Consider the following 18699-nt stretch of genomic DNA (forward strand, 5'->3'; position numbering starts at 1 on the left):
AGATACAGGCCATTCAGAACTTGTCACCTCCTAGTACACCAAAAGAAGTTTGAGGTTTTTTGGGAAGATTGAATTACATTTCTCGGTTTATCTCTCAGCTTACCTACAAATGTGATCCCATATTTAAGCTTCTCCATAAGAATAATCCTGAAAAATGGAATGAGAAATGTCAAGTGGTTTTTGATAAAATTAAGCAATACTTGTCAAACAATCCAGTGTGACAGTATGTGAAAATTCTATACTTGACAGTATGTGAAAATTCAATAAGATATGTGCTGGGGCAGCAAGATGAATCTAGTCGAAAAGAGAGAGCTATTTACTATCTGAATAAAAAGTTCACAGAATACGAATCCAAGTATTGCTCATTGAAGAAAATGTGTTGTGCATTAGCATGGACTACCAAAAGACTCAGACAATATATGTTCTATCATACAACATGGCTCATAGCAAAACTGGATCCAATTAAATATATCTTCAAGAAGCCTTCTTTGTCTAGAAGAATTACTAGATGACAAGTAATTCTCTCGAAATATGATATTATATATGTAAGCCAAAAGGCAATAAAAAGAGGCACTATAGCAAAGTTTCTTGCAGATCGTGCTACTGAAGAATATGAACCAATGACATTAAAATTCCCTGATGAAGATCTAATGACTATTTCTCAACTGGAAAAAGGGGAGCATGAAGAAAAGTGTTGGAGAATGTATTTTGATGGAGCTGCCAATGCCTTGAGACATGGAATTAGGGCAATTCTGATCTCTCCAAAAGAACAATACTATTATGTAACGGCTAGGTTAAATTTTAATTGCACGAATAACATTGCTGAATATGAGGCATGTGTCATGGGCTTACAAGCTGTTATAGATAGAAGAGTGAAAGCATTAAAAGTGTTTAGAGACTTAGCTCTAGTTATATATTAGTTGAAAAGAGAATGTGAGACGAGAGATTCAAAACTTATTCCATATCATGAGTATATTTTAAAGTTGATAAAATAATTTGAAGATATCCAGTTTGACCATTTACCTCGAGAAGAGAATCTGATTATCGATGCATTGGCTACTCTGGTTGCAATGATTCGAATTAATAACAATACTGACATTCAACCCATCAGGCTAGATGTTAAGGATATGCCAGCTTATTGTTCCAATGTAGAAGAGAAGGAAGATAGGAAGCCCTAGTATTATGATATCTCACAGTATATTAAGGATCAGCAATACCCAGTTCAAGCAATAAAAAATGATAAAAGGGTCATCCAAAGATTGACTATAAGCTTTTTCCTGGATGGGGGTGTTCTGTACAAAAGAAGTCATGATCAGGTATTACTAAGATGCATAACTAAGGCTAAAGCGAGGAAAATCATTAAAGAGATGCATGATGGAATATGTGGGGCACATACCAATGGACATATGATGATGAGATAGATCATGAGAGCAAGATATTAGTAGTTGACAATGAAGAATGATTGCATTGACTACGCTCGTAAATGCCATAAATGCCAAATATATGCTAATAAGATCCATGCTCTGCCATCTGCTTTACATGTTATGGCACCACCTTGGCCATTCTCAATGTGGGGCATGGATGTCATTGGTCTTATTACCCCAAAGGCTTCTAATGGGCATAGATTTATTTTTGTGATGATAGATTACTTCACAAAGTGGATGGAGGCAGCATCATATGCAAATGTAACACGATCTGTGGTTTGCAAGTTCATAAAGAGAGAGATCATCTGTAGATATGGATTTTCAGAGAGAATTATTTCAAATAATGCCAAGAATCTAAATAGTAAGATGATGCAAGAAATATGTGCTCAATACAAAATCAAGCATCATAACTCAGCACCATACCGTCCAAAAATAAATGGGGCAGTTGAGGCAGCCAACAAAAACATAAAAAGAATTCTTGAGAAGATGATCAAGACTTATAAAGATTGGCATAAGAAGTTACCATTTGCACTGCATGCATATCGAACATCAATGCGCACCTCTATTGGGGTAACCCCATTTTTTTTAGTTTATGGGATGAAAGCTGTACTACCAATGGAAGTGGAGATCCCATCCTTGAGGGTCCTAAAAGAAGTTGAGTTGAAAGAAGCTGAATGGATTCGAGAACGCTATGAACAGTTAAGTTTCATAGAAGAAAAGAAATTGACTACATTGTGCCATGGTCAGCTATATCAAAAAAGAATGGTGAGGGCTCATGACAAAAAGATTCGACCCCGTTGCTTTCGAGAAGAAGAGTTGGTCTTGAAGAAAATTCTATCAATCCAGCACGATAATAGAGAAAAATGGACTCCGAATTGGAAAAGACTATATGTGGTGAAACTGGCTTTCTCTTACTGAGATGGATGGAAATGATTTACCCCATCCTATAAATTTTGATGCTGTAAAGAAATACTATGCTTGAAAAAAAATGAAAAAAATGAAAAAGAAAAAAATGAAAAAAGAAAAAAATGAAAAAAGAAAAAAAAATGAAAAAAAAGGAAAAAAAAGGAAAAATGAAAAAAAAATGAATGAAAAAGGAGGACTTAAGGCGAAAACCCTAAAAGGGTGGTTTAAGTCATAGGGGGTTTATCTAAGTTGAAAACCTGAAAGGTAGCTTAGATAAAGAGAATACAGTATCAAATTTGAAAATTCATTGGCATGGAGACTAGCAAATTCGGAGGAGCTCTAAGTTGTTAAATATATCAAATGGTTGGGTTTTTAGAAAAACATTGAGATGTGTTATCATGATTATCCGATTGTTCATTTTTGGGCTTTGTTCCCCATACTTATTGTAGACACCCAATTTGGTCCAGGCCCGGATCAATTGGGCTTGGCCCAAATAGGTAAGTCTATGCTATTTTTTTTATTTTCATTTTTTATTTTTTATTTTATTTTATTTTATCTTATTTTTATTTTTATCCTATTTTTATTTTATTTTTATTATTATTATGTTATATATTTTTTTCTTTTATTTTTATTTTAGCTATTTACTTATTTATTAATATGTATATATCTTTATTTTTTTTATTTTTTTATTTTTTATCCTGTTAATATTTATGTATATCAGATTATGTATTATGTATTATTTAATTTTAATTTATCTGTTGATTTTCTTGATTTATCTGGTTTATTTTTATTTAATTTTTTTATTTTTTTTATTTTTTTGATTTATCTGGCTGGAGATTGGATTGGGATTCAATCAGAAGAGTCCAGATTGGATTCAAAGATTGAATCCCGTCCAAAGAGAAATTGGGATTGATCAGAAACTCCTGATCAATCCTTATAAAAGGGACCCTCTGGAACAGAATGAAGAACACAGAAAAAACAGTGAGCAAAGCTACTGATTTGAGAGAAAAGGGTCGCATAAAAGGCGAAGAAAGGTTTAGAAGTGTTCTGAAAATTAGCAAAAATTTTTTGAAGATTTTTGGTGATTTTGTTTTTGGGAATTTGTGGAAAATTTCAGATTTCGGTTGAATTTTTCAACGAAATTTGCATCTTCCGGCGAAGATTTCGGCCAACTTTGAAGTTTTCGACGAGCTGCCCAGTTTCCAGCAAAGGATCCCAGAAACCAGTGAACTTTCGATGAAAAATCCAGATTCCGATGAAATTTTTCAGAATCCGGCAAACATTCCACCGAAGTTCTTCGGCCGTTTAGAGAGAAGCAAGAGGAAAAAGGAAAAAGAGAGAGAAAGGGGAGGAGCTTTCTGCCAAAAAACAGAAGGAAGAGCCTTATATACCTTCCCAAAATAATGTTGTTTTTGCCTTAAGTGACCTAGAGGATCCGCGCGTTTTGTCGAGATCCGACCCGACCCGAGCGTCGACCCGCTTCCTGACCCGTGCGTGTCTTCCCCCCTCCGAGTCGATAGTCGAGCCGAGCCGAGGTCCCAAGCCACTTCTCCGAGCCGTTTTCTCTTCCTTGAGTCGAGCCGAGCCAAGCCGCCCTCCGAGTCGCTCCAGGTTTTTTTTTTTTTGAATTTATTTATTTATTTGTTTATTTTATTTGTTTATTTTATTTATTAGATTAGGTTTATTTAATATTCTTTTTATCTTTATTTTATTTTTTTGTACTTTCCTTTATTTATTTTATTTTATTTTATTTTTTTCTTTTCACTTTTATTTTGTTTTATTTTTTTCCTTTTAAAAATAAAATTCCAAAAAAAGGGGTTTTTGAGGAAAAGTTGAAGGTATCAATTTTCCTTGAAAATCAAAATTTCCAAAAAATATTTTTAGGGAAAAGTTGAAAGTATCAATTTTTCTTAAAAATAAATTTTCAAAAAAAGGGTTTTTGAGGAAAAGTTGAAAGTATCAATTTTCCTTGAAAATCAAAATTTCCAAAAAATATTTTTAGGGAAAAGTTGAAAGTATCAATTTTCCTTAAAAATAAATTTTCAAAAAAGGTTTTTGAGGAAAAGTTGAAAGTATCAATTTTCTTCGAAAATCAAAGTTTCCAAAAAATATTTTTGGGGAAAAGTTGAAAGTATCAATTTTCCCTGCACAAGAACAATCATCCTTTCCTTCTTTTTTATTTTGATTTTGATTTTGATTTTTCTTTAAATAATCTGATGACGAACCCTCTGCAAGTGAAACAGTAGTTTTTCTTGCATACTCTTGAGGTGAGGGAATTTTCTCAGTTTTTTGCTAAAAGTATTAGAGTCAATTGAGAATAATTTCCAATAATTAATTACTTGGTAAAATTTTAAGGCTTATTGGATAACACAAATTTAAGCTGGTACCATCTTTTGATGGGCGTTGTGAGGGTGTTATAACCTTCCTCACACGTAACCGAACTCCCGAACCGTGTTCTGGTTAGCAGACCTGAACCTATTCTTTTAAAGACCCTTAAGCTTAGGTGTTCCCTGAAAGGATAGATTCTTTAAGTGGCCAATCATAGATAGATTCTTTAAGTGGCCAATCGTACCTAGATAAAAAAGATTGGTGGTGACTCCCTTAAGTCAATGTCTAGCAATAGATCCCCGGATCTAGACGTTATGACACTTATCCTTGTAATTCTTCCTTGGCCAAAGTTTGCCAATATTTTACTAATAAAAGACATTATATTTCACTCTTTGTGTGCTTCTTCTGGTGATTGTTTCTCAACCATTCTTATTCTTTTCTTCTTAATACCCTACAATAGAAGAAATGTGCAAAAGCGTTCTTACTTTTTGAGTTTGAAATAATGATTGATGAATGAATAATGGCATGAAAGATTTTTACATTACATTGAATAAGTCAATAGTGATAAAGGCAAAATCGAGATGTTCATTTCTTGATAAAGACATTGAATTTGGAAAGAGATGGAAGAGATAGTTTAGAGTTTCACTAGCTCGATCTTGAAAGAATAACGTAACTTGGTTTTTGAAGAATCAAAGGGTTCGATGCCCAAGAAAAGAGCTTGAGAAACTTGAGTACCACAATTGAATAGGAATTAGTTAGCCAACATTTGCATAGCATGCATTGAATTTCATATGCATTGCATAGCATATACTACATTCAAGAAAATATAGTGCATAAATTCAAAAAGTAGGGGTATTCCAACATCCCACATAAAGAAGACAGATGTGAAGAAATTTTCAAATTTGAGAAAAAGCTTATCAGGTAAGTTTCTAATCCTTGAAATAGGATGTCTCTCGGTATCAAGGCTGATTTGTAAGACCTTTGGGCATAATCTCTTGAAATTCCTGCAAACATGATTTTCAACTCCTTTGGACATGTTTGTCAAGGGGCAATCTATTTTTTGAAGTTGTGATGCCTCTGTTTAGAGGAGCCATTTATTTTCAAAGTTGTGATGCCTCTTATTAGAGGAGCAATTTACTTTCCAAAAGTTGTTGAGCCTCTATTTAGAGGAGCTTTATTTATTTTCAAAGTCGTTGAGCCTCTGATTAGAGAAGCTTTGTTTATTTATTTTCAAAGTCGTTGAGCCTTTTATTAGAGGAGCTTTATTTATTTTCAAAGTCATTGAGCCTCTGTTTAGAGGAGTTTTATTTATTTTCCAAAGTTTTTGAGCCTCTAATTAGAGAAGCTTTGCTTATGTTTTTCAAAGTCATTAAGCCTCTGCTTAGAGGAGCTTTGTATATGTTTTTCAAAGTCATTAAGCCTCTGCTTAGAAGAGCTTTGATCAGAATTTTAACGAAAAAAATGAAAAAAATGAAAAAAAAAAGGGTCGAGTGAAGCCTTGAATGGGTGTCGACGTCTTTGCGTAATTTTTGTTTCACAGAAAATGTGCAAAAAGGGGCAGTTGTAGACACCCAATTTGGTCCAAGCTCGGATCAATTGGGCTTGGTCCAAATGGGTAGGCCCATTTTATTTTTTTATTTTTGTATTTTATATTTTTATTTATTTATTTATATATTTTTTGTATCTTATGTATTTATTTATTATTACTATTTATTAATATATCTATATTTATTTATTTATTTTTGTTATTTATCTGTTAGTATATGTATGTATTTATTATTATTTATCTATTTATATATTATTATTTACCTATTATTATTATTTATCTATTAATATTTTATTTATCTAATTATTTTCTTTTAATTATCTATTAACATTTTTTATTTGATTTGATTTTCTTTTTCTTTTTATTCGGCTGAGATTGGGATGGAATTTGAGAATTCTATTGTGGATTTGGGATTCAATCAGAGTCCATATTGGATTCAAGGATTGAATCCTAATCCAAGGAGGAGTTGGGATTGATCAGAAACTCTTCTAATCAATCCCTATAAATAGATCCACGAATCAAAGGACCAGAACATAGAAACGTAGACACTAATTGAGAAAGAGTGAAAAGAGAAAGAAAAAGGCGTCCAGAAGGGTCAGAGGCAATTTCAGGATTTTTTAGAAATTTTGGTGAATTTGTTTTTGGAAATTTCTGAAAATTTTTCAGATTTCGGTTGAATTTTCTGGCGAAGTTTGAATTTTTCGATGACTTTTTCAGCAAAGTTTGAATTTTTCGGCCAGCTACCCAGTTTTCGACCACTATTTCCAAAAACCGATCAGCTTTTTGGTGAACTTCCGACAAAAAAACTCAGATTCTGATGAAAATTTCTAAAATTCAACGAGATTCAACCGGAGTTCTTTGTTTGTTTAGAGAGAGGGGAGAGGAAAAGAAGGGAAGAGAGAGAAGAAGATAAGGAAATTCTGAAAAAAAACCTACCTTTAGCCTTATATAACCGACCTTCAGCCTTATATACCCTCCCAAAAACGATATCGTTTTTGCATTAGTAAACCTATAGGATCCGCGCGTTTTGCCAAGATCCGACCTAAGCGCCAACCCGCGTGCAACCCGCGTGTGACCCCAGTGCAAAGCCAAGCCGAGTCGAGCCGTTCCTAGGTTTTTTTTTTCATTTTTTTATTATTTATTTATTTATTATTATTATTATTATTTATTTATTAGATTAGAATTGTTTAATACTTTTTATTTTTATTTTATTTTTCTTTATTTTTATTTTTAATTTTTTTTAATTTTATTAATTTTATTTTCTTTAAATAAAATTAAAAAAATATATATTTTTGAGGAAAAATTGAAAGTATCAATTTTCCTTGAAAATAAGTTTTTCAAAAAAAATATTTTTGAGAAAAAGTTGAAAGTATCAATTTTCCTTAAAAATAAGTTTCAAAAAAATATTTGGGGAAAAGTTGAAAGTATCAATTTTCCTTAAAAATAAGTTTCAAAAAAATATTTGGGGAAAAGTTGAAAGTATCAATTTTCCTTAAAAATAAGTTTCTAAAAAATATTTTGGGGAAAAGTTGAAAGTATCAATTTTCCTTGTAACAAAAGCAATGAATTTTTTAAGAGGAAAGGATTTATATTTAAAGCAATCATTTTTTTTCCTTTTTATTTTCTTGGATTTTCTTTAATGTTAAATAATCCGACGATGGAGCCTCTGCAAGTGAAACAGTAGTTTTCTTGCATTCTCTTGAGGTGAGGGAATTTTCTCAATTTTCTGCTAAAAGTATTAGAGTCAATTGAGAATAATTTCCAATAATTAATTACTTGGTAAATTTTTAAGGCTTATTGGATAACAAAAAATTAAGTTGGTACCATCTTTCGATGGGCGTTGTGAGGGTGTTATAACCTTCCTCACACGTAACCGAACTCCCGAACCCTGTTCTGATTAGTAGACCTGAACCTATTCTTTTAGGGACCTTTAAGCTTAAGTGTTCTTTAAAAGGATAAATTCCTTAGGTGGCCAATCGCACCTAGATAAAAAGATTGGTGGCAACTCCTTAAAGTCAATGTCTAGCGATAGATCCCTGGATCTAGACGTTATGAAATTGGTTGGTTTAAACTAGTATGCATTTGTAGTTTAAAAGATATGATTTTCAATTGGATTTTGTTTGACCGGCTTGTATTGAATAAGATGACAGAAATGTTTTGACTGTTCTTGAAGGAAATGCTACAGTTTTCCTATGGTACTATCTGTTTATTATTGCTTTATTTTGATTCTGGGTTTGCTGCTATGCATTGCTGATCATGTGAAATGGGCATTGTATGGTTCTATTTCATTACAATCTGGTAAATTTTCAAAAGTTAAAAACTAATCTTTTTCAATCTTTTATGTTTGGATTGTTGAAATTTGGCTTTAACATACTTGATATTGGGATAGGACTAAATCAATTTTTGAGTTCTTCAAGATTAATATACTGTTTCCGTTTTACTCTAAGGACATTCGTTTCATTGCAAATTACCTTTTTTCTTTTTCTTTTTTTTTTTACATTTCCATGTTAATTGCAGTTGCAGAATATTTCTCAAGGTGCAGTTGCCATGGAATGTCATAATTCTTGCTGACAGCTTGGATGCCAAAGGTTTGATGCTCCAAAAGGCTATAGTGGTCCGCCATTTGGATGAATTTGCTCGGAAGAAGGCCACCAAGGATCTTGGATATGTCATGGCTGTAACAACTCTGGAGAGCATTGGAGAGGGCAGAGTTAGACAGAACACTGGGGATGTGCTTTTCCCTGTTGTCTTCAGTGGAATCACCTTCAAGATGTTCAGAGGATAGATTTTGGAAGGAGCTGTACACAAGGTACTAAAACATGGAGTATTCTTTAAGTGTGGACCAATCCAAAACATCTATCTGTCTCACGTAAAAATGCCCGACTACAATTATGTGCCTGGAAAGAACGCTATCTTCATGAATGACAAGCACTCAAAGATTGAGAAGGATGTTGTCATCTGATTTATTGGAACAAAGTGGAAGGAAGCAGAGAGGGAATTTCAGGCATTGGTAAGTTTGGAAGGTGACTACTTAGGACCAGTTTCCTGAATATAACTTTTGTTTCATCTTTGTATGATTCGGATGTACTTGTTACTGCTTTCTTAGGAAGTAGTGGACAGTAAGAGTGTTGGATGTTGAACTATTCTAGTTGTTGTAAATTCGATTGGACAAAGATGTTGAATTCTAGAGCTTACTTATGATGTTAGCTTTGTATAACTTGGTTCGGTTAAATTGGTTTCTGGATTTTGAAGTTTTTTAAAACTGATTTGAATCGACAACTGAACAATTGCTCACCCCTAGGCAAGTCTAGCTTTCCATTTCGAAGGGTTTTTGTTTCAATGGATGGAGCAGTAGCTAAAGAAGTAATTTGAAAGGATACCAAAGGCAAAGACTAGTGTAGATTGAAGCAATGCAAGGATGAGAAAGAAGAAAAGTTGGGACATAGAAGAGATGATACCATTATTAGATTGATCGAAAAGGCTTTGTTGCACACACAGCTATAGATGTAAGCTGTGAATATAAAGTAGTGAAGGTAACTATATTTATTTATTTAGAATCAAAATCAAATTGGTTTCACATTTCTACATTTGTTAAAGAGAAGAATTAATGGAAGTAATTGCTATGATTTAGTTAATTGTTTGTAGAATCCATTTTATTTCTCACGTTTTAGTACTTCTGCTTCTAAGATCATTCTTTGTTTCTCAATCAAACTTCTTTCTATATTTAGTTAATTCAATTTGGATAGCAATCAATAAATAAAATTTTAATAATTTTTCAAAATAAAATTAATATTTTTATTTTACAATAATAATTATAATAATATATAACATTAAATCTGTCTAGATATGGACTTAATTCTATGTAATTTGGTTAAAAAAAAAATTAACAATTTAAATTTGTTCAACTCAAACTCAAAATTATTTAAACTTGAATTAATATGACTTTGAAATGATTCGAACTCAAATAATTCGAAAATTGATTTGAAATTATTATTTAAAATAAATTGATTTGATTTTAAAATATAATAATTTAAACTCAAAATAATACAAATCCAATAATCTTAATTTCAAATAATATGAGTATCATCCGAATGATCTGTACCCACAATCATCCAAAAAATTTTTTACTCTAATACTTCAATATGAAGTAAAATAACACATAAAATTGCCACCACCATATCTATAAATCTTTTCCAAAAATTATTTATACAAATAAATTCAATATTTCAAAAAATGTCAATTCTGATGTGTGACTAATTAACGTAGAGATAACTGGCAACATTCCAAGAAATTTGGGTAAAATGTATTCATCCATCGATTGCCATGGATTTTATGCAATTATATCAAAGCAAGATTGTTATTGTATTATCTCCTCATTTTAAACACTATAAAGAAGTTTGCAAAATTTTTGAAAATTCCCCCTAACAATGCAATCATTATGGAAAACATGCCTACAAGGCATCAAAGGCAACTTTGTCTCCAACCAAGAACTCCTCCAAACAAATGGTACATTGTTTCTTGGAACTCAAATCCTCAAGTCTTCTCCTTTTCTTCATGAGTAAAAGACTATCTTATCGTATCACCAAATTTTATTTTTTTCAAAATCTGAATAGAAGACTAACTAGCAGGCTTGAAATTCAATGTCATCAATGACTCGTCAATCACATGAATTTTTCATATAAGCCTCCATCCTTCTATTATATCTAATTAAGTCTTTAAAAAAATTATATTTGTCTAATTCAATTTGAGTATAATTTGGTTTCATTAAGCTCTTTGTCTAGGATGAAAATTGAAAAAAATAATATTATTTCTAGCTAAATCAACATATATGCCATATTTCTTTTTATGATGCCAACATCTACATAACATATATTAAAAATAAAAAAACTCTTTAGATGCTAACGTGGCCTATTACATAAGCCATTCATTATATATTATGTAAATGACAGTTCAACTTAAATTTTTATGTTTTGAAATGCATAAATTGATGTAACAAAGATAATTATTGCCATTGATATGGTAAAAATAATAAATTTTAGTGATTTTCATGTAAAATAAGACTTAATTAAATAAAAATAATGTTTTATGCTTTCAATTGGATAAAAAATAGATAAAAGTTTATTTGAGAAAGAAAAGTACAACATTTTTAGCATTTTAGTAAAAATAGTACAAGTTAAAAGTATATTCTTCAAAATCGTCACTCAAATCCATTTCAAGTGTACTCAATATAATTACAATTAAATTTTGAATGATTTCAAAGGTAGTGAATGATTAAAGGTTAAAAAGATGAAATTGTGAGAAATAATGTGTATGAGTATGTATAAGAATAAATGGTGAATAAATAATAAAATCAAAAGATTATTGTGTGAAGTTGTGTTTATTGTAATTTGGTATGCTCATCAATTGTATTCTTTGTTTGTTCAAACAAATAAAAAAGTCATATTAGAATTGCAATAGTATTCCAAAATGAAAGTACTGTAGCAAATCGGTACTACAGTAGAATATTACAACTGATATTGCAAGTCGAAATTCTAAGTCTGGCCATTAGTTACATTTCAAAAATAAGAAATTTTGAACATACAAATTGAGTGCTTAAACACAACTATTCTATGTCATAGCTGATTCACTACAAAAGCTTTATTATAAAGTGCTTAAACATTTCAATACAAATAAGAGAAAAAGAAATAGATGGAAAGCAAATACACATGCTTAGAATTATTATTCAAATTGTTAGCACCTTAATATTAGTCACTGCAAACTTCATGATCCCACAATTCTCCCAATTTTATGATTGAGAAAGGATTGGGCAATGGAAGCGATTGATGGGTAAGGGCTTGAGCAACTTGTCTCATGGTTGGCCGAAGTTGAGGACTGCCATTCAAGCATGCAAATGCTAGCTTTGTAGTAGAGACAACATCCTTTGCAACTTGCCTTACCGGTGGTGAGAGGCGTTGGTCTATCACATCTTTAAGTAAAATCAGTTGGTTGTCATTTGGTATTGATGTCGATGTTGATGCCAATGTCGATGACGATGATGGTAAACATGAAATCAAATCACCAGGATGCCTCCCCATAAATATTTCCATTATTAGCACCCCAAAACTATAAACATCACATCTCTCGTCTACTTTCAATGTATAAGCCAACTCTGTATAGAAAAATATATCTAATCAATATGCTCTATTAAGCAAGAAATATATCTTATCAATAATACACTATTATGTAAGAATAAAGAATATTGAGAAGATTATTAAATAATGTTGAAAAACAATTGTAAATGTTTAGAAGATTACTTTAAAATTGACATTCATAGGTTCTAACAAAATTTTACATTTGGTTCATCAGTTTTGATATATTAAATATTAAAAAATTAAGTGTTAAACTTCAAAGATTAATTATACATTTGATACTTGAATTGTAGTAAAATTCTTAATTTGATACTTAAAATTTGAAAAATTACAATCATATATAATACTACTTGAACTTTGTTTTAACACATCAATTTACACACAAAACTAATACTTTTAATTGAACGATGACATGTTTAAAGTATCTTTAAAAAAAAAAAAGATATCAATAAATACCTGGAGCTATGTACCCGAAAATGCCAGCAAGTGAGGTCCAATTAGAAGAGTCAGGTTTTAAAAGCCTGGCTGTGCCGAAATCTGAGACATGAGCCTCATAGTCCAAATCCAGAAGAACATTGTTGCTGGAAATGTCTCGATGAATTATCGGTGGTGAATGGTCATGATGCATATAAGACAAGGCATTGGCCACTCCTTTTACAGTATTTAGCCTCTTCTCCCAATCCAACTCCATTGCCTCGTCCTTGTTGCTTAACACCATTCTCAAACTTCCCCTTTCTACAAACTCATAAACCAAAAATGAGTTCTTTGGATGTGAACAAAAGCCATACAGCTTCACAATGTTACGATGCCTTATTTCTGATAGAGCATAAATCTCGCTTTCAAAGGCTTTCAAGTTGTTGGAAATCATGCTATCTTCAGATTGGTGAAGTTTCTTCACCGCAACCACCTCACCAATGGGTAGCGCAGCTTTATAAACAGCTCCATAGCCTCCTGAACCAATGCAATTGTTGGAGCTGAAATCTTCAGTGGCTTCAATAATGTTCTCATAGAGTATTCTTCCATTATATCCCCACAATGTGAAAAAATCTCCAAGTTTTGCCTCGATTGACTCGGATTTTCTGGTTTGGTTCTTTCGGCGAAGAATAAGGAAACTTCCAGCTATGATAAAGAGCAAAAGAAGAAGACCAAAGAGTGGAAGCACAATGAAAATGATGACTTTGGTGCTTTTTCTAGCAGCGACAGCACAAGGCATTAGTCCAGTGGCATTACCACATAGTCCCTTATTGTTTCTGAAGGCATCAAATGAAGCCTCATGAAATGCCTTAATGTTAGGAATAGGGCCTTCTAATTGATTGTAAGATATATTCACAACAGTCAGACTTTGCAAATTATTAAAAGAATTTGGGATGGAACCATTGAGCATATTGTGAGAAAGGTCCAATGTTTCCAAGGAATGTAATTTTGCAAGCTGTTGTGGTATCTCCCCAATAAGTAAATTCTGACTTAAATCTAGATTTTGAAGGCCATTTATGTAGCTTACTGAAAGTGGAATGCTTTCTCCAAGTTTATTCTTGCTCAAATTCAAGTTCAATAACTTTGAGCACTCTCCAAGTTGATTAGGAATCGGTCCACTCAAATTGTTTGATGCCAAGTTAAGATGTTCTAGATTTGGAAGAACTCCAATCTCTGGTGGAATTTTGCCTGAAAGTTGGTTACCACTTAGCAAAAGTTTGTACATCAATGTCAATGGTCCCAATTCCTTGGGAATCTCACCAATGAGATGATTTGAAGAGACATCGAGTTCGCGTAATTGAGTTGCATGTTGCAACTCTAGTGGGATCTTTCCAGAAATGTTGTTGTCGGAGATTTGTAGGCTTGTTAGATTATGACATTGTCCCCAATTTGGAGAAAGTTCACCATAAAATCTGTTGTTGCTTAATGAAATATAATTCAAATTCGGATACACAGCAAAAGCTTCTGATATATTTCCTGTAAAGTTGTTTCCTTCAAGCCTAACTCTATATAAACTTTTGCAAGTTTTCAAAGTTGGTGGGATATGACCCGTTAAATTGTTGTTGAATACCGTAAGCCTTGTGAGTTGTCCACCGAGGCATACATTCTCAGGTAATGGACCACTAAGATGGTTGTCAAATAATTGTAATGATTCCAAATGAGTAACATTGCCAAGTGTTGGAGGAAGGAAACCAGACAAACTGTTATCAAATAAATGAAGTTTGGTAAGAGATACAAGCATCCCTACCTCTTGAGGTATTGAGCCGGAAAGCTTATTCTCAAAAAGGTAAAGACTAGACAATTTGGTTAAGTTTCCTATGGAATTAGGGATGACACCAGTGAGATTATTATTTAACAGTTGCATTGTGGTAAGAGATCCAAGTTGTCCTATTTCATTGGGAATAGAACCAGAGAGGTTATTAGGATACAGATAAAGCCATACCAAGTTACTTAGGTTTCCCAGAGATGCAGGGATAGGACCAGTTAGGTAGTTCACTGAAAGATCAAGCATAACAAGTGACCTCATCATTCCAACTTCTTTAGGTATAGAACCACTGAGCCTATTGTCAAAGAGGACAAGTCGGGACAAATTGTGCAAGCTTCCAATAGAAATAGGTATTGGACCAGTGAGATCGTTTTCATGGAGATAGAGAATAGAAAGTGAACTTAACAACCTTCCTATGTTAGATGGAATATTTCCGGAGAAACCATTCATGGACAAGTCAAGCTCGGTGAGCTTGGAAAGGTTTCCAATGTGTGAGGGAATGGGCCCATACAGTGAGTTGTTAGGAAGGTGAAGACCCATGAGGTTGGGGAAGGACAAGAAGTTCAGACTATGAAGTGTACCTTTGAACCCATAATCTGGAAGGCTTAGATTGGTGATGCTTCCAGCCTTGTTGCAAGTGATTCCGACCCAATTGCAATGCTTGTCTCCAATCCACAAAGAAGAGAGCAAAGTTTGGGTGTTGTTGGCAAGGCTAGCTTTCCATTTTAGAAGAGTTTCTGTTTCATTTGCAGCAAAGGAGGATGAAGAAGCAAGAACAGAGAGAGACCAATGCAGGACGACTATAAGGAAGAACAGGGCTTTGAATGGTATTATGAAAGATGCCATAATTTGGATGGTTCAAAAAGGATTGTTTGTTAGTTGTTGTAAATTACATTGGCATGGTCAGGTATTTATGCAAAAAACTAGAGTATTTCAGTCACTATGAAACATCCACATCATGTGGAAACATGCAACTTCAAGACCGGAACTTTTACGTTTATATTATTATCCCTGGAAACGAATTTATTTTTTGACTTTTGAAAAGCTTGCTTGAAATACATAACACCCTTCAAGTACTTCATCCAACCATAGCCTAGAAGAAGAAATTTAGTAAGGGCTTGATCCCAGTTTCAGAAAGAAACAGAGGCTTATATCGCTTTCCCAAAATCATGCTGAGAAATATTAGTGTTTTCACATTTTAGGTTCTTTTAATTTTTTAGCCATAACTTTATGCTTAACATTCATTGGTTCAATAATAAAAAAGTAGCCAACATTTCAAAAAGAAAGAAAAAGCAGACAAAATGACGCAGATCTTTCTACTTTTTCAAAAGAAAAGAAAAGGTGCTAAAAAACGAATCAATTGCTTTAAGAAATGCAAACTTTCCAACTTTGAGTAAATTTGCATCATAATCATATTTTTTATAAAGGCGTTTGATTGGAAAGAAAGAAAATTATTAATAGTATTTTTATTTTTGATTATTTGGTTATTACATTTGATTATTTGATTAAAGAAAGAAGATTATTATCTCATATTATAGAATATAAGACTTAATATGTTGTTATTTTTATTATTACATTTAGTTATACAATATTTTTGAATAGTGAAAATGTAAGATAATCAGTAATACCAAAATAGAGCTTCAATATCAAACAAATTACATGCTAAATCGACGCCAAAAAATATTCAAATCATTGAATCTCTTTTAACACCTAATTACGCTTATAGTTAAATTTCTTTGTTTTTCTTTTTTTAAAAAAATAAATTCAGATTTTATTTCAGAAAAGGAATAATGCATCAATCAACTTAATAAAATATTTCGACAATTTTTATTTTTCTTACTTTGCATGCCCTTTTAAATGCACTTTATAACCAAATATGCAGTATGCATGAATCCGAATAAATTTGTTTTGCCAAAATACATGACCACCGCTAATTTACCTTCCATAAAGAAAGAAAAATAAAATTTTAACGAGGATTAGTGCTTGAAACTGAAATAAACTCACTGTCATGCATAACGGATCCAGGAATTATAATTGGTGAGGCAAATTAATATATATATATATATATGTATAATATTATGCATAAAAAAAGATGTAAAGAATTAAAAATTAATTCAAGTGTAATAAAAATGGACATCTAGTTACACTTATGGTAATTTATTTTACTTAAGTTTTTATTTCTACTGAGTATATGTTTTTACTTCACTTGAATTTTTTAATAAAATATAATAATTAATGATAACATATTTATATATTTATAAAATTTTTTAATTATTTAAAATTAAAATATATTAGAAAAGAATGAAAAGAAAAGAAAAAAAGATTAGAAACATCTCAATTGGAGGAACCCTTCATCTGTCTTTCACGTTATTCATGATTTACGTGGTCTTACAATCACTTTGGATCTATTTGGTTGGCCGTTAAAATTAGTGATAAAAATAAAACAAATTATTATAATAAAAAATTAAAATTAGTGGTAGAATGTATTTGAATACAAAATCAATGATGATAATGAAAAAAAAAATCATTAAAGACATCGGATTAAAGCTATATGTAATAAAAAATTTAAATTATTTAATATTTATAAAATTATAAAATTATTATAAAATTATTTTATGTCAAATAATGATTTCATTAATAAATAATTAAAAGTTATTTATTAATTTATTGTATAATAAATTTTTATATTAAATTTACAAAATTATTTTCTAATTTTAAGTAAAGAAAAAAAAAGAAATAAAAAAAAAAGTGATTAACTTGAAAGAGAAAACAAAAAAAATATAAAATAAAGGGACAATTGAGGACTAGAACTCAAAACTCCATTGAACGGTGGAAACCACGTCACACTAAAAAATTATTTGGATTGCAAAGTTACGGGTGACAATTTTTAATGGCAACTGCATCTCTATTAGCAAGTATATGACAACTGCATCAATTATGGAGGTTTGAATGGAGTTTATGTATCTTTATTAAGGATACCTACATGTTCAAAGTTCATTTACTTTCTTGGGCAAATAAATTCGATGACATATACTAGTTAATACAAGATTATATATTTTAAGTTTTCTCATTTATCAAAATAATAAAAGTGAAATATGTTTTTATTTTTATTTTTCATTGACCAATTGTTTATTTAAATTATTTATTGAAGAATTAAGTCCTAATAAATTGCATTTAATTTTTAAATATTGTTATATAAATGCCATAAAAATTATAATTAATTTATTCATCTTGTGCATAGCACTGATTTAAAATTAGAATAAGAGCAAAATATGTACCACTCAGACCCTACCTGCCCACCTAGTTAACTGCCTTTCTCCTTTTCCCACCCTAATAAAGGAAAAAAAAAAAAGAAAAAGCGAAAGGAAGGAAAAGAGAAGAAAAAGTAGAAACATCTAAAATCGACGCCAACGTCAATTGGAGGAAGACTTGGGAAGTCTTTCAAGGAGTGTTTTACGTCATTCATGACGTGCATTTGCAATGATTTGATCACACCCTAATATGTTCTTAATCTATGCCGACATGTTTTCACCACATTCATAACTTGCGATCTCGAGTTGACTCGTTCGTGTAACACATTTACTAATTTATTATTGCCATGAACAAGTTAGTTTACGAGTCTTTAACTGGAGAGGGGCTGAATAAATATCTAACCATCCATGCTAGCCAATGTAATTTATACCTAATAATCAACAAAATATTCCAAACCATGGCTTCTTTCTGCATATAATTCCAAGGTCCTTTTATTTCTCATGCTTGTGTCGGTTCAGTTATCTTATGTTTATCCAAATGGTATCATAAAATATTATTTTTAATTAAACCTTATTTTACATGAAAACTTAATAAAATTTCAACTGTAATAACAATATTTTGTGCGAAAACTCGATTGTTAAATTTGATAAAAATTTATAACGTGATTATCAATTTTTTTTAATTAGATATGATTGATTAATTAAAATATCATTTTTTTAATTAAAAAAATCTTAAAGTTAATTAAGATTTATTAAATTAGATTTTAGTTTGTGAAATTAGGATTGAGCCTCAAAGTACTATTACGAGTGAGGAATATATTAATACCCTCACATCATCCATTTAAAGAATGGTATCAATTAAATACGTATTATCTTT

The 18699-nt window shown here is 31.4% G+C and overlaps 1 protein-coding gene and 1 pseudogene across 1 annotated transcript; one reads left to right on the forward strand and one right to left on the reverse strand.

Moving 5' to 3' along the window:
* Positions 1–8396: 8396 nt before the first annotated feature.
* LOC111275489 (DNA-directed RNA polymerase V subunit 7 pseudogene) lies at positions 8397–9654 on the forward strand (annotated as a pseudogene).
* A 2017-nt stretch (positions 9655–11671) lies between these two features.
* On the reverse strand, positions 11672–15624 carry LOC111291610 (uncharacterized). Its single transcript, XM_089748207.1, has 3 exons — positions 13848–15624; positions 12789–13706; positions 11672–12352 (listed from the first exon to the last, which is right to left on the reverse strand). Exons 1-3 carry the CDS (start codon positions 15415–15417, stop codon positions 11949–11951), a joined length of 2892 nt encoding a protein of 963 aa, XP_089604333.1. The 5' UTR covers positions 15418–15624; the 3' UTR covers positions 11672–11948.
* Positions 15625–18699: the final 3075 nt, after the last annotated feature.

The sequence above is a fragment of the Durio zibethinus genome, chromosome 19 (genome assembly GCF_047325235.1).
Source record: "Durio zibethinus cultivar Kanyao isolate XHJ-2024 chromosome 19, ASM4732523v1, whole genome shotgun sequence".
NCBI classification, from domain to species: Eukaryota; Viridiplantae; Streptophyta; class Magnoliopsida; order Malvales; family Malvaceae; genus Durio; species Durio zibethinus.

Bases quoted from the DNA above. Each gene is read 5' to 3' on its own strand.
- LOC111291610 (XM_089748207.1), bottom strand. From the start codon at position 15,417: ATGGCATCTTTCATAATACCATTCAAAGCCCTGTTCTTCCTTATAGTC. The intron at 13,707-13,847 runs GCATTCCACTTT...ATATGCTCAATG, and splicing joins CAAGAATAAACTTGGAGAAA to GTTCCATCCCAAATTCTTTT. The intron at 12,353-12,788 runs GTATTTATTGAT...TTTTCTATACAG, and splicing joins TTTCGGGTACATAGCTCCAG to AGTTGGCTTATACATTGAAA.